At 38.3% G+C, this 24,351-nt stretch overlaps 1 protein-coding gene across 2 annotated transcripts in view; it reads left to right on the top strand.

The window, feature by feature from the left end:
* The window catches only part of HDAC9 (histone deacetylase 9), a 283,155-nt gene that overhangs the window by 178,058 nt on the left and 80,746 nt on the right, over nt 1-24,351 (top strand). For both annotated transcript variants that reach the window (XM_075143616.1, XM_075143615.1), the window contains 4 exons: nt 7,709-7,764; nt 8,007-8,094; nt 12,498-12,617; nt 12,948-13,045. In XM_075143616.1, coding sequence (XP_074999717.1) covers nt 7,709-7,764; nt 8,007-8,094; nt 12,498-12,617; nt 12,948-13,045 — 362 coding nt within the window. The remainder of the gene's footprint in view (nt 1-7,708; nt 7,765-8,006; nt 8,095-12,497; nt 12,618-12,947; nt 13,046-24,351) is intronic.

The raw sequence follows: 24,351 nt of genomic DNA, 5'->3' as shown, positions 1-24,351 counted from the left end.
CCATCACAGAGTTAAATGTTTAATGTCCATTTCTGTGTTCTTGGCCTCTATCAGCTTCCTCTGCAAGACAAAATGGTATTCCCTCAGGTCCTTTACTATTTTCTTGGCAAACCTACGTGCTGCTAATACTGCTCTGTTAAATCATGGGTTCTTGTTCACCACATTCGTAGACCCCCAGGGCCAGATACTGGCTCCTGCTCTGGCAGTATGAATAGCTTGTAAAATTGTCCTAAACAGGTACCTGAGGATTGCCTCGGCCTTACACCACTCACTCTTACGCTTACCCTCCCTGCTGGATGGCATAGCTTGGGATCACGTTACAACATAGGTGACATTGGTAAGAATATGGTTATCTTCTTCAGGGTACCAATTGCAGGGGGATTGTTGTAGGCAGCCGAGACGTAAAGCAGCCCTGATGTTTGTTATTGTAGGAGTTAACTAAGCCAGAGATAACAGGGTTAAAGATGGCACTAAGGCCACTTCAGGGGTTACACCCTGTCAGATACACTGTATGGAGCACCTTTTAAATTTAAAGACAAAGTTTTTTATATAACTTTATGAGGATATGAAGTTGTATATATATATAAATCATAAGGAACATAAATTCTGAAAGGATGAATGGATACATTTCTGCATAATAACTAAAGCAGTTTCTACAAAGAAATGAAGTATTAGTTTCAGTGACTTGCTCCTCATTGTGAAGCCTGTGCACATTGAAACAAAAATAAAAACTTTCCATTAAAAACAAGTGAATGTCCAAGAATGCCATATTTAAGCACTGCTAATTTTAAGAGCTAAGGGCTAGATAGGTTAAGGGATTTAGAGGCAGAAAATAGACACTTTAACACCTGACTGTGGGAGGATGTTTAGCTTCAAGTGTGGAACCCAGACCCCGAGTTAGGTACCCTGTCTCTATATGAAATACTCAGAGGTTCCTGAGAAAGCTGTTCTTAACAATGTGTGCAGCTGCAATTAGCTAGTGCATAAGTCAAATTTGCTCACCACTAGGATTACACCCATTTTTCTGAAAGCCTTTTTTCAAAGGTTATGAACCAAAGGTTAGAATCACAGAATCACAGAACAGTTGAGGTTGGAAGTGACCTCAGGAGGTCATCTGGTCCAACCCCACTGCTCAAGCAGGGCAACCTAGAGCTAGTTGCCCAGGACTATGTCCAGATGGCTTTTGTATATCTCCAGGGATAGAGACTCCACAACCTCTCTGGGCAACCTGTTCTATTGCTCGGTCACCCTCACAGTAAAAGAGCATTTTCATATGTTCAGATGGAGCCTCCGCTGTTTCAATTTATGTCCATTGCCTCTTGAATAGCTGGGATAGACGGCATTCCTCTTTCATACAGGGGTTTACAGCTTAAAGTACAAGAAGAGCTTCAATTTCTTATCTTTTCAGCTGGAAGGAATCCATTTTTAAACTCCATATAAAACTGTCTTATCTTAAATTTGAGATTCAGTGGTGCTGTTTTGCCCTCTATTGAAGGACTGCTACTCTGCAGGAAGTGATTAAAGATTCATGAGTTTGAATAAGAGCTGAGGAAGACAGCATGCCTCTAGACCTATTGTTAGAAAACTCACTTAGACTGAAAAGATGTGTCTCAGTATCTACTTTATGGGCCACATAATCTAAATACACAAACATGTATGGGAAGAATATTTACAAATTCATCCCCATGTTCAAGAAGGAATTGAACCTGAGTCTTCTACTGCTTCAGTAAGTACTCTTGGAGTGCTTGCTGGGGTTCACTGTTATTTCTTGCATGGCACTGGTTTTTGTTAGAGTCAAAAAAAAGCCAGATGACTTTCCTAGAGTAGTACCAGGCTGAAGCTAGTATGCACTGCTTCTCAGCCAGGCTTCTCAGCATACCTGGAATGCCAGACTGGCTGGGTCTCTTTTGGTCCACTTGGAATCTAGGCAGAGCAAGCTCCTCATTGTCAAGTGAAGGGAAGAGTGATTCACGCCTTGCCACAGTCACCTCATATTTTCCTAGGGAAAAATTGCTTACATCTAGTTTTACCTCCTTGTGTAATAGAAACACCAGTGGAACTCTGCTGTAGATGGTCAGTCCCAAGCCCTGGAGTAACCACCTGTGTTATGGTATTGTCTTCCGTGCTTGTCTTAGAAAGGTTCAGGGAGAGGTATAGTAGATGCCCAAGCATGATGTAGAGAGGAAACAGTCGAGGAGGTTCCTGGAGTGTGTGGCAGATAACTTCCTGATGCAGCTGGTAAGCGAGCCTACCAGGGGAGGTGCCTCGCTTGACCTGCTGTTCACAAACAGAGAAGGACTGGTGGGAGATGTGGTGGTCGGAGGCCGGCTTGGGCTTAGTCACCTTGAAATGATAGAATTCTTGATACTTAGTGAAGTAAGGAAGGGGGCGAGCAAAACCGCTACCATGGACTTCTGGAGGGTGGACTTTGGCCTGCTCAGGACACTGGTCGAGAGAGTCCCTTGGGAGACAGTCCTGAAGGGCAAAGGGGTCCAGGAAGGTTGGACGTTCTCCAAGAAGGAAGTCTTAAAGACGCAGGAGCAGGCTGTCCCCATGTGCTGTAAGAAGAATGGGCGGGGAAGACATCTGGCCTGGCTCAACGGGGAGCTTTTGTTGGGACTCAGGAAAAAAAGGAGAGTTTATCACCTTTGGAAGAAGGGGCAGGCAACTCAAGAAGAGTACAGGGATCTTGTTAGGTCGTGCAGAAAGGAAATTAGAAAGGCAAAAACCCAGCTAGAACTCAACCTAGCCACTGTCGTGAGAGACAACAAAAAATGTTTTTACAAGTATATTAATGACAAAAAGAGAGCCAAGGAGAATCTCCATCCTTTATTGGATGCGGGGGCAATGTTGCCACCAAGGACAAGGATAAGGCTGAGGTACTTAACACCTTCTTTGCCTTAGTCTTTAATAGTCAGAGCAGTTATCCTCAGGGTACTCAGCCCCCTGAGCTGGAAGACAGGGATGGCGAGCAGGATAAACCCCCCAGAATCCAAGAGGAAGGAGTTAACGACCTGCTACGCCATCTGGATGCTCACAAGTCTATGGGGCTGGATGGGATCCACCCGAGGGTACTGAGGGAGCTGGCGGAGGAGCTTGCCAAGCCACTCTCCATCATTTACCAGCAGTCCTGGTTAAGAGAGGAGGTCCTGGACGACTGGAGGTTTGCCAATGTGACGCCCGTCTACAAGAAGGGCTGGAAGGAGGATCCGGGGAACTACAGGCCTGTCAGCCTGACCTCGGTGCTGGGGAAGATTATGGAGTGGTTCATTTTGAGGGCACTCACAAGCCATGTCCGGGACATCCAGGGGATCAGGCCCAGACAACACGAGTTCATGGAAGGCAGGTCCTGCTTGACCAACCTGATCTCCTTCTATGACCAGGTGACCTGCCTAGTGGATGAGGGAAAGGCTGTGGATGTGGTCTACCTGGACTTCAGTAAAGCCTTTGACACTGTCTCCCACAGCATTCTCCTAGAGAAGCTGGTGACTCACGGCTTGGACAGGTACACTCTTCGCTGGGTAAAAAACTGGCTGGACGGCCGAGCCCAGAGAGTTGTGGTGAACGGAGTTAAATCCAGTTGGCAGCTGGTCACGAGCGGTGTTCCTCAGGGCTCAGTTTTGGGGCCGGTCCTGTTCAATATCTTTATCAATGATCTGGACGAGGGGATTGAGTGCTCCCTCAGTAAGTTTGCAGATGACACCAAGTTGGGCGGGAGTGTTGATCTGCTCGAGGGTAGGAAGGCTCTGCAGAGGGACCTGGATAGGCTGGATTGATGGGCTGAGGCCAACTGTATGAGATTCAACAAGGCCAAGTGCCGGGTCCTGCACTTGGGTCACAACAACCCCATGCAACGCTACAGGCTTGGGGAAGAGTGGCTGGAAAGCTGCCCAGAGGAAAAGGACCTGGGGCTGCTGATTGACAGCTGGCTGAACATGAGCCGGCAGTGTGCCCAGGTGGCCAAGAAGGCCAACGGCATCCTGGTCTGTATCAGAAATAGTGTGGCCAGCAGGAGCAGGGAGGTGGTCGTGCCCCTGTACTCGGCACTGGTGAGGCCGCACCTCGAATCCTGTGTTCAGTTTTGGGCCCCTCACTACAAGAAGGACATGGAGGTGCTGGAGCGTGTCCAGAGGAGGGCAACGAAGCTGGTGAAGGGCCTGGAGCACAAGGCTTATGAGGAGCGGCTGAGGGAACTGGGGTTGTTTAGTCTGGAGAAGAGGAGGCTGAGGGGAGACCTCATTGCGCCCTACGACTACCTGAAAGGAGGTTGTAGCGAGGTGGGTGTTGGTCTTTTCTGCCAAGTAACTAGCGATAGGACGAGAGGAAATGGCTTCAAGTTGTGCCAAGGGAGGTTTAGATTGGACATTAGGAGAAATTTCTTTACTGAAAGAATGGTCAGGCCTTGGAACAGGCTGCCCAGGGAAGTGGTTGGGTCACCATCCCTGGAAGTATTTAAAAGACGTGTAGATGAGGCACTTAGGGACAAGGTTTAGTGGGCATGGTGGTGTTGGGTTGACGGTTGGACTCAATGATCTTAGAGGTCTTTTCCAACCTTAATGATTCTATGATTCTATCTCATGATTCTATGATTCTATGTAGCCCAACATTCTAACCCAGCACACTACAGAAAGGAATCAACTGTACCACCAAAGACAAGAAGGCCACAGTAGGATGTACACCTCTGTTCTTTGGCAATCAAGCATACAGCTACCTATTTGGAGTCATGAAAGAAGAGAAACTTAGCTTACTGTGGAAAAAGACTAACATTTTTTCTTAGTTTTCATTAAAGATCCAACTAAGTGGGTCTATCTGCAATGGATCTTTGTAAACTTAGTTTAGGCAGACTTCTCTTTATGCACAGATTTTGGAATATCTCTATTCAGGCTTTACTCTTTATCCTCAAATTTAACTAAAGGTGATCATATAATGGCACAGACATGAATCCTTTTTCTAATGTTCATGTCTGTCAGTCAGTTTAATGTTCTGTCTATACATAAAGGTGTCTGTATCCTAGTATAAATAAGGCTCTGTACAAAAATGCTTTGAATTTATGTGTGTTGGCTTCATTTTCAACATATTGCTCTATGTTAGTCTTTCTATCTTTAAAGCAGATTTTTGCCTTTCTGTCTACTGTTCTGAGCTCACTGTCTGGTATTTAAATATTGCCTAAATAAATGAATTCACGTTCCGTTGTGCTAACGTACACTGTGTTCATACAAAGTTTGAAAGTAGGAGAAATGAAGTGTTTTATCAATTGCACAAAAGTTGCTGTTAATACTGTATGGTAATTAGTTTTCAGTGTTTGGTAAAATTTGATTGTATTATATACTTTATCATCATATAACATATGCGTTGTATTTTAAAAAAACAAAATTTCCCATGTGAATACTGAACTTTCTGTAATGTAAAAACACATAAAAAATGGTCATAACACTGATGTGAATGTTTTGCATGCTCATGGAGAACTGTAAGCTCTGACAGCAGAAATTAGCTAGCTATAACAAAACAGGGCCTCCAAACAGTCTTGTCAAAGTAAGGGAACTGTAACTGTCATGTTGTCAAAAACAGCAGTGTTGATTTTCTCTGTCTCTATATTGCCCCATGAAATCCTCCCAGAGATAATCATCTTAATTATATTGATCTTTTGGGAATGCTGATAAAGTTAGATGATAATGAGCTGTGAGCTGAGCAGGGGTAGCTGTAAGCTTTGCATTGACTTTTCCCAGATTCTTACAAATATCAAAAGAGCAAAATACAGGTAGCATGATGCTCTCTCTAGTAATACCCTCTTCTCTGAGTCTTCTTTCACTTTGTTATCTGTACATTCCTGAGCATAAACTTACTTTGTTTTTTCATAAACAAATTCTTCACAGAATTCTTCTCTAAGTCATATTTTGTGTGAAAAGCAAATGTTAAAAAACCCTCAGAAAGATAAGGAATAGGGTTTTAGCTAAGAGTGTAAAGTTGGTTTGGTTCTGAAGATTAGTGCAGTTCACAAGGCCTGTTTTTTGATGGTGTGTTTGATCTATAGGCAATTTATATTCCACCTCCAGGAATGCCTGCCTAAATATGAACGTATATATTTTTTCTGTCTTCAGTTTTTTTCTTTTTAAAAAATGTGAATATTTAATGCAAAATAAGGCATGATGTCAAATCCCCCAGATTCTTTAAATGGTGGCCAGAAGAACCACTCTTACAGATGTACTCCGTTTGCATTATAATCTAAGTTTGCTGTAGTCTGATAGAACTTTGGCCAGGCTCCACAAAACTTTGCAGCTGGCTGCTTGGATTATGTTTAGCAGCAATTATATGAGATAGCCTGGTAGTATTTGTCTATAAATTAATGCCAGTGAAACGACATAGGTAGGCAATTGCACAGGTACACGCAAACACACACTCATGGGATTGTAAATAAACAGATTTCACAGGCACCAGTGTAACTCCATTAACTGCCATGTTATTCCTCCTTATTTACACCTATGTGAGTGAAAGTTTAGTGACTATGATGTTTGTTTCAGATGACTAAAGTCTGAAACATTAACTATCTTAAGTATATCAAACTGGACTACTTTAATACTGATTATTAAAATATAGAAATATTCCATCCTTCTTCTTTCTGTCCCCTCCCCTCTGAAAATACAATGCTTGGTCTTGCAGCCATACATATACACATGGTATCTGTGTGCTTGAAAAGACAAGTTTGGCTGATATACTCATGCACAGATTATAAATTCTTACTTTTATGTATGCGTTAATTGTCATTAATTTGGTGTCAAATATATAGCTGAATAGAAGAGACTAAATGTCTTGAATAGCTGAAATAAAGAATAAATTTGATGAAGTAATGGTGTTACTACTGAGTCTGACTGTTGGAAGAGAAATTTTATATGATACACACCCTTATGAGACACTGCTTCTTGAATATATAATCTGACTTTCTAAACAGAGCTACCTTGCCAGTACTTCTACATTTTCCCTTTACCTTACCCACACTGGAAGGAGGGAAACTTCATTTTTCTTTTATCTTCAGTGACTCTAGAGGCAAAAAATTCCTTGATCATCACTGATCCTAGTGCTGTACTTTATGAAATTTATATACAATTCCAGAAAGTGTGTTAGAAATTGACTTTAGGGAATCTATTAAATTTGGGAGCATGGCAGGTTCCCAAGTTTAATTTATGGTTTGCAGAAATATGGGATATTCATTGTCGTTCTTTTTCTACTGTTAAGAATTACACGTGCGTGTGTGTCTGAATTTATCATTTAGTCCATACAGAAGGTAGGGTCAACGTTGACTAATCATGTAAAATATGTACCTCAAGCTACTTTTATTTTGAAGCATCTCAAGCTGGAGCAATGTAAGATTACATGAACTTAGATCAAGAATGGATCAGTGCTCTCTGCTTCCTTTTAAATGTGAATTCTAGACAGCAGAATTGATAACACCAGCTTTCTCATCCTGCCTTTTTCCTCCTCTTTGGATCATGTTGTGTGTGTGTGTATGTATGTGCATGTGTGTATTTATATAAGTTTATATGCCACTGTTCTAAAATATATTATTTCTGGCAGTACTATGAAAGGGTGATCGGAGAGAAAAAGTGCTCAAGAGCCTCTAATAGATTTCAACCCAGTCTGCCTGCTGCTCTGTTTTGCACTGAGTCAAGTATTTTTTTAAGCTGATAATTGAAAACCTATCTTGTTCTTACAGAACGGTTTTGCTGTTGTAAGGCCCCCAGGCCATCATGCTGAAGAATCAACAGCCATGTAAGTACCAGGGAATATTGCCCATCTTGGAGCACTAAGGTTACTGGCAATCACCTGCGTTGTGCATGTCTCTGAAGAACTGTAATTGTTAGCAGATGACTGAAAAGGCTTTCTAGGTACTCCCAGAAGCAGATTTATGGCCTCAGAGATCATATAGCATTTTTTAAAATGCTCTGAACATTATTTATAGCTGTTTTCCTGACTGATTTGCTTTCTTATTTCTGTTCTTCTCTATTCCACAGGGGGTTCTGCTTTTTTAATTCGATTGCAATTACTGCCAAATACTTGAGAGACAAGCTAAATATAGGCAAGATATTGATTGTAGATCTGGTATGTATTCTTGGCAAGCACCGTACTTTCAGTGCATCTAGATAAAAGATAATGAATTTGTATTTATATGTCAGACTTCCCTGCTTTTAATACCTACAAGTAATAAAGGTGTGCATTTCCTCTGATTTTGGGAACTCATTAAAGCCAGGATGGCAGTACTGAAGCCATAAACATCTATGTTTCACTTTAATGGTGTTAACTGCAATTTAATGAGAAGAAGGCACAGATCAGGGCAACTTTTATGGTCCTTAAATGAATTGATACTTCCACCGTTAAAATAACCCTACAGAACCCAAGTTTACTTTTCCCTACAGAATACAAACTTTAAATAGTCAGATGTGCTTTAAAGAATGTTGTTGCTTTGGTAACCAAATTGGCCACTTCCCCCAGCTAGCAATGATTTGACTTGTTGTGTAACTTCGATATTATTAAACAAATCAACAGGTCATTCCCTCTAAGAAGTTTTCAAGTCATGTATGCCAGCTTTTGATGGTTCCCTGAAGGAAAGCTACGTGATTAAAAATCCACTTCATTGGATTAGTCTTGTATTTTAGTAGAAGGCATTCTTACACAATACTTAATATGTTTAACAAATGGATTATTTAAATGCAGATGACATTTGGCATGTTGTCTATATTATTTTCATGAATAATGAATTGGAGCTCTGCCTTGCACTTAAAGGATCAGCCCAATGCACAGCCCAAGGAAAGTTGAATGCTGATTTATGAGCACCATTTTTGTTTTCCTACAGTTCATGAGGAGGTGTAATAGGGTGTCTGACAAAGCATAGACAGGAAATGAACCCTGGCATCAAAACCTAACCTGTTACATCTGCACTTAATTAATTTTTGCAGGTGATAAAAGATTTAAAGACAAAATATGTTAAAGGGTTTTTGAAGTGCAGGGCTTAATAGTCTAAATCTTGTTCATATCTGCACTCATAATTAAATCTTATTGTGAAGTCATGGCCTTACCATCTAGCACTTTTGTTCAGTTAAACATGCGTACTGGCTGTTGAAGAGAAGCAGAGAAAGGGGGAGTGTGGGAGAAGGAATGGCAAGTGAAAAATGAGTGGTAGAATAAGTATACGGGTAGGTTAGATATTCTTTGAATGTTTTTCAAATATTTCTCAGAGTGTTCTACTATCACTTAGGAACATAATTATAAACTGCAGAAAACCAGCATTTTTAAAAAATTCACTTCCACTGTATGTTGTATCTGTTTGCTGACTTGAATCTTACAGTTCATTGAGTTTCACTGCTGTAAATGCTGGCCAAAAGTGAACTCTATGTTTATTCTTGTTTTTTTTTTTTATAAGAAAAGCCTATTCAAAGTTTGCATTTTATGAATGTTTTTAAGTCTTTTTGACTGTAAGTGTTACATTCACCTTGTCGGGAAAAGAAATCACTTCCATTTGACCTACTCAGCCAATAAGCACTTAGGAATTCAGCTTCAATTTTGCAAGGCAAGGTTAAATGTGCAAATCATTACCTGTGCAAATGATTACCCGTGAAGCTGCCTATCCTTACCCAGGGAAGTAGACAGGGAATGCTCAGCCTCTCTCTGACTCTATCCCATTGGCCAGAATAACTCAGCTGGTGAAAAGGGAGAAATATATGGCTGACACAGATTACTTCATTCCTGGAGCAGTTGCAGTCCAGGTCCTAGCCTGCTCTATGGTCAGTGCAATAATGTACAAAAATTCATATGGAAAATTTCTAATGTGTGCAAACTATGGATAAATCACAATCCAAACTGAATGAATGAACAAGTTCATAGCGATGTCTTTATGTCCACCAACAGAGAGTTCTGGGCATCTGAAGGAAAGAATGGAATTACAGATGTTAGACTTGAAATTAACCTTTAAGGCTATATTTTGATAGTGACTACCACAGCAGGACCCCATGCTGGTTGGCAGCTATACATGTTACTACAATGTAAATGTTAAAAAGTAATATTCAATCCCACACATTAAACTGTACTCTAGTTACAAATTAAGTGTGGTCTTCATAGCTGTTACATGTGTCCATATAAAAATTCTTAACTTTTTAATATTTAATGTTTCCTTCATTTTTTTCTACATATTAAAATAAAAAACCTTTCTGTCATCTTTTCTTTCCTCATTCCACCATTTGAATAAATCTCCATTTTTGTAATGACTTATGTACCCTGAATACATTTGATCTACTAAGGGCAGAATATGAGCACATTTCCCACATGGTAGCATCCCCAGTCTTAAACAGCACATTCCTTTGTCTAACCAGAGAAGTCACTGCTCTTCAAAACAGAGTAACCCTTGGTGGAATTGAAATTTAGACAAGAAAGCTAGCTTTGAGATCTGAATAATAATAATAAAAAAGAGTTCTGTATGCCCATTTAATATTTTTTCTTCTCATTTGTAAACCGTTACAGCAATAATATATCTAAACCCCCAAATATGCATGGAAAAGAAAGACTAATTAAAATCACAAGATGAAGTCCTGTTGTGTTTTTAGTCATAGTCTCTGCAGATCTATCTATATGGCCAACATAGCTTCTCAGGTTGTTGCTGTAATCCTTGTTCCAAGATCATCCATACTTGCATGTACGTTAGCATGATCTGGGTCTGTTTTGGAGTATACCAATTAATTCTGTTGCAGTTGAAGACTGGATGGGATTCTGGGGTTAGTCTGCATGCCAGATTTTACTTCATTTGCCAGTCAGAGCCCTCTAACACTATGCTGGCTGCCTTCAAATCTCCAACACCCTCACACCAGTGTGTGCTCCCTTGCACCTCCAACATGTGTTACATTTAACCTTGGCATTAAGTCACAGTTGGGCTGTAACTTCATCCTCATGTTCTTTCAAGTACTTTCAACTGAGAAAAGAAAAGTAACCATTATAATATTACCCACAGAGGTCTCAGAGGAGGTCCCAGTCAAGCACAGGGCAGTACAAGTAAGACTCAATCAATGTAGAGAGTCATGAACAATGTGGGTGAAAGTCGTGGGTGAAAGTCATGGGCTACATCAGCTAGCAAAGAACACAAGCAATGGGCAGTACTTGCTGTGCCGTTGGCAATGTACACCTAACTTGAACCTTCCTGGAGTCTAGGCATCCTGAGGAAAATGTGACCATTGTTTCTTTCACACTAAATTTGGTTCCAACCTCATAGCGTTTGTAAAATAAATACAGTCTGGGTGATAGTGTTGCCATTCAGAGTACTTTGTCTGTCCTCCTTCTGAATTCTCTCTTTAAATCAGAAATTTCAAAGGGATGGATTAAAGGAGGAGAATCAATAATATCTATAATTTTTCAGCTTCGTACAAATGCCAGTGGAGAAACTTACAAAAAAGACTCAGTTTTCTTTTACTGAAAGGCAAGTGGATTTTCCATATTCACTTGTAAAATTTCATGTGTGTCTAACCACATAGTACAATAGTAGAACTGTGAAAACAAAACTAAAAAAAGAGGAAAAGTCCACATCATCAGCCTTTGTTATATAGATACACTGACAGCATTTCTTTTTCAGTATTTCATTTAATGACAGAATTTCTTTTCACTGGTGTTATATAATGTTTGAAATATGGAGACTGGCCAAGGTCACTCCTTGATTGTGGAAGGCACCATCCTATCTGCCAGATGATTTAATAGCTAATGAGATCATATTCCTATGTCTTCAACTGTTGCCGTCATGATTTTGCAAAAATGAAGTATGAAGTCCTTTCTGCATCTGGCATCTCTTTTGATGTGGATCTAACTGCTGAGGGACTGCTAACTGAACTGAATGTTTCAAGAAAGCCAATTTACTCAGCTGGTCACAGAGCCTTTGACCTCAATAGTGGAACTTGGCAAATCAATGAATACACTTATGTTTAGTGTTCTGTCAAGAATTGTGAAAAAGCTCTGTAAACCATAGATCCTTCTGCAAAATACTAGTTTGTAGTTTAAACATTAGTCTTTCTTCAGAGGCCAATGAGGCTAGTTAATTAAGCCTGAGGGGTTATGAACTGTTGGCAGTTAATAAGTCATAAAATTCCTCCATAAAACAGGATGCTAGATTCCATCACTGAGGCAAGGAGTACAAAGAGCCGGTGTATAAATATCTAATTGTACAAAAGGACTGGGATTTCTCAATGACTGCTCATCTGGAGTCTCCAGGGCACGCTCGCTATGGTTTCCTGATTTTTAGAAGCCAGTTTAAAAAATGAGTGCATTAAAGAGTAATTTGCCTGAAAGTTCAGGAAGTATGGGGTGGTGAAGGGAGGGGGAAAGGGAAAGACAAAAGGAGGGCAAGGGAGAGGGAGAGAAACAGAGAAACCGGGGGGGGGGGGGGGGAGGGAGCGGGTAAAGAAAGCAGAACTGAGCTCTCTACACTGAGTTGGACATTATTACATTTGTCATCTGTTTTCTTTCTCCTTTAGGATGTTCACCATGGCAACGGTACACAGCAGGCTTTTTATGCTGACCCCAGCATCCTGTATGTTTCCCTCCATCGCTATGATGAAGGCAACTTCTTCCCCGGCAGTGGAGCCCCAAATGAGGTTAGGTTTATTTCTTTAGAGCCCCATTTTTATTTGTATCTTTCAGGTAATTGCGTTGCATGATTACCCCTAATTTTCTTGTCCTTCTCTGGTTGTTTAAATTACACCAGATTACCAAATTGTCCACTGGGAGCAGGGGACCAGTGGAGAACAAGTGCATAACCCAGAGCAGTCTTTGTCAAACAAGGCTGGGCTGATCTGACATGTTGTTTGATGTTTGTTTCTAAAGCATACTTGAGAATTTTTTCTTTTTTTTTTCCTTTCCCTCTCTCTTTTCTCCTCCCTTTTCCTCTTATTTACTCCTTTTGGCATTTTATTCCTATTTTTCAGGTTGGAAGTGGCCCTGGTGAAGGGTATAACATAAATATTGCCTGGACAGGTGGCTTGGATCCTCCTATGGGCGATGTTGAGTATCTCACAGCATTCAGGTTGGTATCTTTTTCTTTTAAAGTTATGAAAACTGGTTGTGGAACATAAGCACATGAATAAGAGCTAATGTAATCTTGAAAGACAGGAGAATGACCCATGGTGAAACCAACTGAATCCTGGTATCCCAGTATACGAAACCTTAGTAAATAATAAAAATGGATAATTTAATTGTTATGATCATCCACTCAGAATCGACAAAAAAAATTTAATGATTTAATCGGTCACTCATTTTATCATTATTATATCATGCCAGTAAAATGACTTTGAGCTTGCTCACTTCTCTACCTACAAAATTTAAATGTAAGTATTTATACCAGGCAGAAGAAAATTACTGTTCCTGTACAAGTTACATGCAAGTAGAGCAGATAGAAAGCAATATGAAGTATGGTCTGAATCCAGCGTTCCTTATTCACTTAAAAGTCTCATCACGATGCTCACATATTTGACCAATTGGCTTTTTCTATGAATTGCAGTAAAGTGTTATTTACTTAAAACTAAACAACTGTGAAATGTCTCAATGAGAATGATAGGAAATGTTGCATGCTGTATTTCTCTTTGCTTTCTAATAGCTCATTCTAAATGAAATTTTATTCTTTCATAGGTGATGCATCATAATCTTTAGTTTTATTTTCATGGGACCAGAGGAGATAAAACTGGTTTAAAACACACTCTTCTAGATTTTCAGTAGTCCTGTCTTACATACACCATTTCCTTTCATTGTAAAGCAGTCCAGTGGAAGGGTTTAGTGGGCACTCACCTCTCAAGATTGGGCAAATGCTACGTGTTTGAAAAGAGGTTTCATTTAGTGAAAACTGATATGCAAGAAAGGCAATGAGACAACTAATGTGCATCTCCAATCACTTTCAAGACTTTTAGTTTGAAGTAGTGCATTTACCTTATACAGCTTTTGACTTTATTCTCTTGAAAATACATCACAAAAAGTATAAAACTAATTTTTGGGTTTTTTTTCTGAAGCACTCCTGTGGAGTCCATGAAATAATATGCAGAGGATCTGATAAATAACACACTTGAATTCAGAGTCTAAGCCCTAGACACAGAAATGGCCTTACACATTCACAATATCACATTACTATTATTGTGGAAAAGGTTTTAATTTTATTTACAATATTTGCCTGTATTTAAAAAAAGTCTAAACGAATAGTCAGTGGCAAGCTCCAAATTTTCTACACCTCAGTATTGCCTCAAGCTCTTTCCAAGATCTGTCTTATTGTCTGATGAGATTTTACAGAAGTTAGGGGACTGGATGGTTCAAATCACTGGTATTAGTGTCTGATATTAATATATCTGGTATGATCACCCCAAAATTCTTGGTTTGGATCCAACCTGTTCCAATAATGATATAGGTAATGTGGCCATCTAACGCTGCAGAGAATGGTGGTCCCAGCTTATTGAACAGAAGACTCACAAAACTGAGACTGTCACCATAATTAGTACTCCTGCTATCCTGACAACAAATACCTGGGCTTAATAATACCTTTTCAAATATGTACTTTGCAGTTCTAGTTTAAGGCACACTAGTAAATAGTTTGGAGCAGCTAATATTGCTGCTGTACCTATTGCTCTGCTTCAGAGTCAGAGGGAATGTCAATCTCTGTGCCTGAACAAAGCAGCACTATTCAGGAAAATAAAATTCATGTAAGCTACTACACACTGACTAATCATTTACAGACATACCACTAAAATAAGTGCTTAATTATCTATTTTTTTAGTTCAGATAAATTCAAAGTTAAGTTTAGGATCTCCCTTTGAAAAATTGCTGATGGTGCAAAATTTAATGCTGTTATTTTAAATGCATCCATTTAACCTTGCAATTAATGTTGTAATTAATGTGAAGGTTATACATTGTGTTAAATAGTTAATTGCTTTTTTTTTTTTTTAGAACTATAATGCTGTTGACTGCTTACAATAGATACTGCTGTTCTTCTTTTCTCCAAAAGAGTAGGAATGACAGGAAATGTTTTCCTACACTCTAAGCCCCTTTTTGCCTGGGCACAGCCTTTGTGCCCTCTGTAGTGCTTATTGATATGGATTTGGCATGATTGGCATGACAGTTCTGAGTGGGGATCAATGAAGCAAACTGCATGGAACTTCAAGGGCCGAATACAAAAATCTGTAAATTACATAGGATAGTCCAGGTAGCTATTTTATATGGATCTGGTCTGAATGGTAGGTAAATTTACAGACAATCTGTGGATCAGAATCTATCCCTGTTATTATCCAAAATATCACACAAGATGTAGCCTGCTTTCTCAGTTTGGCCAGGACAGAATTGTGAAACAGTAGTTGGGAAAGAGAAATCCACAGTTCAGACCTTTAGCCATAGACAGAAAGGAAGGTACAGTCTTGGAGAAAATCAACAGTAAAGTTGCTAAAAAAACCCAGCAAGTCAGCTGTTGTTCTGGAGTTTTGACCTGCAACAGGCCAGGTTTTAAGAAAATAAACAGTGAGTTTTTTAGATAGGAAAATGGGCTTGATATTTTTTTCAGATAGATTGATTTTAGAGACAGAGTTAGAGAAAACATCCTAACTAAGGGATAGGGAAAATGTTGGACATCCTCAATTTTAAGAGAAAAATAGGGGACAAAATAGAGGGATTTTCTCTTTATACCAACTCATTGGTAGACAGAGGTTATGCAGTTATCAATCTCTAGCAAAGGCAGGAGAGGGTGTTGGTGAAGGTCCTCTCCAAAATAACCAAGGTGTGAATAAGTTTGCAGACGGGTGGAGCCTGTTTGGAGAGAAGCCAAGGCTTCCTGCTTTCTGGCTGCCTTGAGAGCCTAATCTTTTCAGTTCTTAGGAACTGAGAAATTTGCATTAAAATAACGTAAATGTCCCTAGGGGGTACACATAACCTTCACTTTCTCACCAGCAGAGCCCTAGTTTCTTCCTAGAATTGTACCAAGCACATATTTGAAATGTCAGCAACCATGACACTAGGTAGGTCGTTACCGCTTGATTGACTGTCAAATTTCACAGCTGAGATCCTTCTGAATGATAATGCCCACAGAAATAGAGACCAAGGCTTTTTTCTATCTCTAAACTTTTGCCCACAATCAGGTATTATATATGATGATGTATTTGATATCAGGTATATCGTTCCTAGGCCAGAATCTTTTTGTAGAACAATACAAGCATTTACACACACACATATATACACATGCAGGTAGCTGAATATTAGCTATTTTCCACTGCATAAATAATTAGATAAATCTATTTTAAGTAAATCTAGTTGGGACTGAATGAGATTCCACCTCACTCTTCCTCCAAACTGTCTGAGAAAATATTTTTATTTCTTCAGGAAAAAGCAACTTTCATGTGTAAAAATGCAGGAAAGTTGAAGATGAGTTAGAGGCATAACACAGAATAATCACTTCAAAGGCGTGCTGAGTCCGTGCTCCAGTGGGACTCTGTGGGAAACAGGAAAAATTATGGTGCTGGTTTGTGTCTGCCATTTTGATTTCAGTGCTATATGAAGAGTCTTTATTGTATTTTTAAACTAACTCTTTCTAGTGCAAAATCCAATTTAAATGGCCGTAGCCGGTTTGAAGATGAAGACTGCTCTTTCATGTATAAAAGAATATGTTTTCCCTTCCATTTCTTTTCCATTTCTTTTCCATTTCTACTAAGAAAATACGTTTCCTCATGTTAACTGCAAGGAGGTAGTAGAAAATGTATGAGAGAGAAGTTTCTGTAAAATGAAAAAGAATTGCAGTAATCAAATCACTAAATCATCTTTTAATTTTGCCAGAAAAGTTTTGTTTGATGGATGTTTGTCATAGTTAAGCAATTGTTTCTAGCTACAAAAATCCTTGAAAAAATGTCCTTTTTCTAAAGGGCAGGCATCTCTTCTTTTCCCCTACAAGAACAAAAAAGCACAGCTCTCTTCCATTATTTTCAAGGCCTGATGTATCTATCTTTGCCTCTAGAGAGTTTTGTTTCATCATTTACTTCCACCTATTCAGGTTAAATTTGCTTTAATCTCTTTGAAAGGAATAGAAGATGGTGGGTATTTTCTAAGAGGATAATTCTACACTCAGGTTTACAAGGATGTAATCCACTCTCTTCTGCCAACAGTTATAATAAAAATAAGAGCAATGGTCAACTACTAATATTCAAATAATTATTTTCATAAGCTCCACATTATACAAGATGTGCTCAGTAAAGGAGGCAGCAGACAGAGGCTCAGGTCTGTGTTGTGCATGCACACATGTACATGTATGTACTTGGAGATTATAGAGGACAGGAGAGATGTGTTTCCATAAAGCAGAATATAGAAGACACAGGAGGCTGTGGAAACAAATGTGAGTGTTCAGAAGAGTGAGGGAGAAGCAAGAGACAGAAGGAAACTGGGGTGTGCCTTCCAACAGCTTTGCACTGCTTTTATTCAACAAAGGAGCTGTAAATTTAGCTTAACCAGCTAGTACGCTCTGGCTGCTTTGCTCTACTCCAGAGTAGCATAAAACAGCCACACCATATCAATGAACCTAGCCATAAAATCTTACATAAAATGAAACGTGTGTGTGTGTGTTTCTTGGAATGATTAGAAATAGCTCATTATAGTATTATCTTTTAGTTCAATTTTTAGCAGTCACATGTATAATTTTAATTTAAGAAGATGAGCAAATTCCAAAGGTATAGGTGACATTAAGGCAGAGTTAATTAAATCCATGATTTAATTTATAAAATTTATAATTACTCCAAAATAATAATTTTAAACAAAGAGAATTCAAAATTAAAATCATACTTGAAACCACGTATGTTAAAGTGTAAAAATGAAAGAAAATGAAGGTGTGCAGAAAATCTTCACTCTGTCTTACAGTTTCCAGTGCTTGTTTTGGGAGAAAATAAATATGTTTAAAACTCTCTGTATTCTAATCTCTGATCAAAAATATTAAGAAATATTCATTGTAGTCTTGTGGCCTTACAGGGCATAGTTAAGGTTACTTGAGAGATTGCATTGATGTATACCAACCCTCTTTTTTTGTCTTATTTTTGTATTTCCTGATCTGATGACATTTAATTTTGACATTTTAACTGAAAAACTTTGTAAATGTATTTTTGTTGTTTTTCAAGTATGTTCTCTTCATTAACTCTGTTTCAGCATAGGTACTGAATATGATTTTTTTTTTTTACTTTTTAAGTTACAATTTCATACATAAACCCTGAAAAGAACACTCAGAGAAAATATTGCTATGTTTTCCTCATGCTTTTTCATATAAATATACATAGATAGTATATATTTGTATATATTAATTTAATTTTCCTGTGAATTTTACTTTTATAACTTTTTGTTCACTAAGGAATTGGAGATAACAACTTTAATAAGTTTTGTGTATCCTGTTGGTATTGAGTTTTATGGTAAGTGTGTCTGAAAAACAAAAGTTTTTGTTTTAGCTCAAATCACTAGTCTTCCACTTTCATTAAACGTCCATTTGTCCATGTACTACATGTGTAGATGAAGTGCACATTCTTGCCTATCCATATTTATTATTTTAAATACATTTGCATTATCTGTGTCATGTACTTTCTTATTTTTCTTGTCTCAAAATACAATATTTCTGGTCTTTTCAATCTCTCTTAATTTAGAAATTTATCCAGTTGCCAAATCATTTTAACTGCTCATCTCTGAAGCTCTGCTATTTTCTAGAAATGAGCTAAATACACCACATGAGGGCGAACCATCGATTTATATTATTTTGAATATTATTATGGCTTTCTTTGACATCACTTTTTTGCAATATTGTATAACTCTGAGTAGAAACCTTGGTTTCTGACAAACCTAGCAAAAGAATGTAGGAGACAAAAATCAATGTTTTTCCTAGCTGTACCTAACTATATACAGCGAGTCATAGAACAATGGTATATTGTGATAATGTTTAATGAATTCCACCAAGAATAGCTTTTGAGAAAAAAGTTCTTTTAAACAATAATTCTAAATACCCATAACTTAATGCTATTATTTTTTATAGCTGTAATGTCCAGAGACTGCTGCTCAGGCTATATTATGCTAGACTGGGTCTAAAAAATATGGTAAGACTTGGTTTCTGATTCAAATGTGAAGAGATAAAAAGACAAAAGTGTGGGAGAGGAAACAAAAAAGACAAGTTAGCTGCTTAGCGTCATGAGTCAATAAAAGAACTAGAAGTAGACAGAACTAACATCTTCAGAACTTTAATCTATTGTGTTATCCGTGAACTCCATTGGCAATAGCCTCAGACTAGCAAAATGCCATGTTTATCTTTACTAACAGAAATAAATTATTTATTTCTCAATATTTTGCTTTACAATAACTGGTAAAGATTATGCCAGCTATTGTTATCTCTCTTGTCTATTTGCTGACAGCAATGTGTTCAGCATTTCACTGCGTAAAGAGGAAGGCAGAATCTCTTAGTCATATGTATGAGAGGCAGATAATGATTTACCCAAATGTAGATGGACATTATTGAGAGTGCTAATTATCCACAATCCTTCTGCATTGTCATGGGCACAGTACTGCTTTTATGAATAAAAATATATCTGAACAGAACACAGACATGGAAGTTCTAAGAAATCTATACGATGGTTTCTGTATGGATGTACACAGTTTGCTTTCAGTCTCCCACAGGCATTCTGTGGAGTCATAAGTTACAGTTTCAATCAGTTTTTCATTTCTAATTTTGTCCACGTCTTCCAAGTGTCTTTAAAAGATGAGCATTTCAACCAGAGATGTCTGTCTTTTCTCTTCTGCCATAGAAAATGGCTTAGGAGACTTCAAAGAAAGGTACACCAAATAGGTATAAAAAGATGACTTAAGAATGCCTGAGCAGTTCCTGTTGAAGAAGTTTGAAGAAGATAGAATTTTGCTTGGAATAATATTTTTTAAATCTGCTTAGAGTATAAGTTTTAGATGTAAATATTCAATAGTCCTGAGGATTTGTGACTTTTGAATTTTTATTTTTCTTTGAGTGTGGTGGGATCTTTTTTGTAATAATGGTACATTTTCGTGCTTTTTTTCTTGTTTTCTTGACAAATGTTTTGAGCATTCAGATGATTAGTATCATGGGGATAAGGATAGAGTCCTTAGGGAATGGAGAAGCAGAGTTAAAGGCATTCAAAGCACTGGTATAAGCAGCTTTTCAACATTTTGTTATACTTCAAAGTTCACCATAAAACTAAAACTGGCAACACTGTTTATAACCTGCGACCTCTTGTTCTTCCTACTTGTTTATTTTTATTTGGGAAATCTAACTTCTTCTCACCAAACTACCCTTAATTTTCACCTTTACTGTACCAGGATTTTTAAAACTGTATATGACGCTCCTTTCATTCACTGGAACTACAGAAATGAAACCTTTCATTACAGAAATTAATTAGTGTCGGCTTACTTTTCTACAGATGCAGAGTTTCTTTTATTGACATGGCAGAGTAGGGGGTGGAGGAGAAAGGATAATAAAATATGGCATGTGTCAGGTTTATGTGGTTCAGGTTAAAAACTATTTGATTAAAACCCCAAGCCATACATGGTCTGTAGTTTCAAAGTACTGAAAAGTACCTGAGCTATTTTCCAATATAACCGTTTCCCAATTTTTGTCAAGCCAGAAAGATGAAAGAATAGAGGTGTATGGATAAAGAATTGCCATATTGTCAAATACTTTGATGGAAAGGTGAGAAATATCACCAGAAACATCCTGGAAGAAATTAAACAGCAGCAAGAGTACAGAAGATATTTTTATCATAAAGGTCAAAATATCTGTAACATTTAGATGGAGATAAATTTCAGGTCCTGAATTAAAAGTCCTACAGCAACACTAAGCGATTGTGTAGATGTCCAGCCCCAATTTAAATTTTGTTGCTTTATAATAACTTTTGAGAACTACACTGTAGCCTGTAAAAAATATCCACATGTTCTCTGCTGGAACAGCTCCAGACTGTAACAGAACCACTAGATTGCACCCTGGTGCTTTATGTATTGTTTAATTGTTTTCCTTTGGTGGATATTTTTATTAAAAGCCCATTATCCAGAATCAGACAGAAGTGTTGTTTCAAGAACAGCAGAAACAGAGGCCTTTCAGCTACACAGTTCTTATTCATGCTTCCTTTAGTCAGCTTAGCTAATGAGACCTCCACTATTCTTCTTTTAATACTTAAAGAAGAAACAAAATTGGGAGTTTTTATTTTGCTCCTTTCAAACATAAGCAGGATTGCAAAGAAGTATTGTGAGGTTCTGTGTGTGCTCACGCACCTGTGTCTCAGTGTTAGTTTGTGTGGGTACCTCCAGGGCATACCTAGATGTTCTCATGCTTTTGCACCAGTAACTCCTTGGAGATATTTTTTAATCCTAATGATTTTGTGTACCTGTGCTACACTTTGCCCATAAAAGTAATTGAATGAAAGGAACGAGTCTTTTTCATGGAAAATATATTCTAGCAAATAAATCTCCAGTAATTCTGAAGAAAAATAGAAAAATCTGGCAAGAGTCAGATTTTGAAATCCTGAATTATGCTGAATAGCACTCTGCTCAGCGCTGCAAGATCTTATGAGGTTTCTTGTTACTGGATGTTGTTGGAGTCCCAGCTCTGAGTATTTTATTACTTTTTAAAATCAGCTTTTAGTCTTGTGGAGAGATGTTTGAAACTATGAAAACATAAATGTCTCAAAAATAGATATCTAATGAAAAAGTTCAGGGAGGTCTATGACTCATGGTTATGTGGTATTAGCAGTACTGCTTGGGCCACCAGTAATCCCATTAAATCAATGCAGCTTCTTGAAGAATAAGTTGCTACCCAGTGTGAGGGAATCCATCAAACTTCAAACTCTTAGACATTAATTGTTTCTTACAGGCATTATAAGAAAAATGCTCAGTCGTAGAGTGACTTACCATGTTTGGCATATTTGTATATTTTTTCATGTGAAGTGGGGTCTTTGTCCTGTGATCACATATACTAGGGTCAGGATTTAGAAGTAAATCGATCACTTGTGTCATTGGCTACTGCAGGTCTCAGTTTTGCACACCAGCATAATTCGTGGCTAAGATGTACTTTTGTTACTTATACGAAATAATAGCTACTTGCAAAAGTCATTGTTAAAACAGTTTGTGAAAGCAGAGGCTCTTCACCAAGTAAATCTGCTCTTAGATGCTGTGACTACATTTAACCTAATTAAGCAATCCTTTAAGATTATATACAAGCACTTTCAGGAGTTGTTATGTTTTGAATCAAAATAAGCTTTTGAAGTATTTAATTAGCTGATTCATATGTTTACCTACCATAAGTGTTCTAGTCATATTTATATCAGGTGTTAAAATAAAGTTACAAAAATTATTAATTTATAAAAAATTCATTAAAAATTAAACCAAACAAATTACAGCACAGTATAAACCAGGTTGAAAATACCTATGTCTGGGATGCATTTCTTCTATATCATGCATAGGAGTGTACATGCATATCAGATGATATAAGGTGGAGGGCTGAAGGGAAGATGCAGCTTATTTGGTTTTTTTCTCCCTGTCAGTAAATTGAGGTCTCTCCCTCCTGTGCAGGGTGTGCATTACTAAATAGAGATGACTAAAGACAGCAGTTCCAGTAAGTAGCAACTGTCCGTGGTTTTGACATGTGATTTTCTTCTACACTGGAACAAAACCAAAACTATTTGAAAGTTTCCAAGAAAACAACTAAGTGTGTGTTTCAAACCCTTTCGTGACAATGTTCATTTCTAGCCTTATGGTGAGGACATCTCTCTAGGAAGCAAAAAAACCTTAAGTGAAAAATCCCATCCCTGAATGATCGAAAACAATTTCTTGTCCCCCATTCTTACAAATCAGGGACTTGAACCTGACCTCATCACATCTGAAGTTAATGCCTTTGCTTTCAGACTATTTGGAATGCTTTCCCCTCCCCTCCCCCCCCCCCTCTTAAAAGAATTCTCCCTCTGAAAAATAGCTACAAAAAGATTATGTTTTGGTAAAAGAGTACATTTCTCAAAAAAGCAACAGTTCTAATCCTGCATTATTAGGCTGATGGGAGAGTAGGGGCTAATTACCTCCCTATCCAATCCAACTCTCCTACCTCTCCAATAAAGATGTTTAGAGATTAAGAAAGTACTGTTAAACCTCTGCAAGTGCTTCAATTCCTGTGTCACAAGGACTTCTCATTCCTGATGCTTTATTAATATCTGCTTCTCTGCCTATGTGATGAACTCTCTATGGAAACTGATTCCCCTTGGATCTGAAAATGGCAATTTATTACCTGCTTATTTACCTCATTTTGTTCTACAAAGAAAAAGTATTTCAAAAGGTTGCCTATCTTTCTCAATATAATTCGTTAGAAACTGCAAGCAAAGCCAGCAAAAGAAATGCAGAGTGTGTAACAGCTTAAAGACCCTGTGATTTCCAACTGATCAAGAAGGCAGTGATTTCATTCTCACTCTGTACCATCAGATGGGCCACTGCTAAGAAGTGTTAGCTGCCCCTGAAAGTGAAAACATGCAGTGGATGAGTGTTCTTGAGTTAATTTTGACTTGCTCTGTGTCAAGTTCACTCATGGGCCCCTATGTAAAAAATCACTCAGAAATTTTTATGTTGTCTTTTGTGGTCTTGCAAAGCAAATTTAAGAACTTCAAAGTATTGGAAATACTTTTCCAATAGTACCAAACAATAAAAATAATTTTCCAATATTGAAAATACTTCCCCCCCCCCCCCCCTTTCCATTCACATTTCTCTCTTGGAGTCATAATTTGACCACTCACCAAACTCTTCACAGCAGCCCTAACTCCCCTTTTCCTTCCACAGCTCTGTCCTATGCCTCTGATCACAAAGTTGCTCCTTCAGATGAGGAGCACCTTTTGCTTGGCACCACAGCCATTCTTTTTCATCTTCTGATCTACCTGGGACACAAGTTTTTCTCTTCCCTTATTCATCTATTTAATCTCTCATTCCTCTCACAAGAGGCTCTTGTCCCTTGTGATACAATCATGTTTCATTGAAAAGAAAAAGTGCTATTAAGCTCTCTCTCTGTCATCCTCTCCCCTTTCTCCTTCTCTGTCCCCAAGACCATTGAGTGTAAAGATTGCTGTCTCCTCTGGTTCAGTTCTAGACCTTCTCCAAAATAGCATCTCAGCCTTCCTTTCCTCTGAAACCATTCTTAGCATAAACCCCTCCTAGCCCAAAGCTCAGAAGCTGTATTTCACCCTCATTTTCCTTAGCCTGTGTGTCACCCACTTTTATTGACCCTGATAATCTTTGCCTTGAAAATTCATCCTTCCCTGGCTTCCATGCTTGGTAGTCCCCGCTCTCCACCCAGCATTTCAA

This window comes from Calonectris borealis, chromosome 2 (genome assembly GCF_964195595.1).
Source record: "Calonectris borealis chromosome 2, bCalBor7.hap1.2, whole genome shotgun sequence".
In the NCBI taxonomy this organism is placed as follows: Eukaryota; Metazoa; Chordata; class Aves; order Procellariiformes; family Procellariidae; genus Calonectris; species Calonectris borealis.
This window is presented reverse-complemented; position numbering and strand designations above follow the sequence as displayed.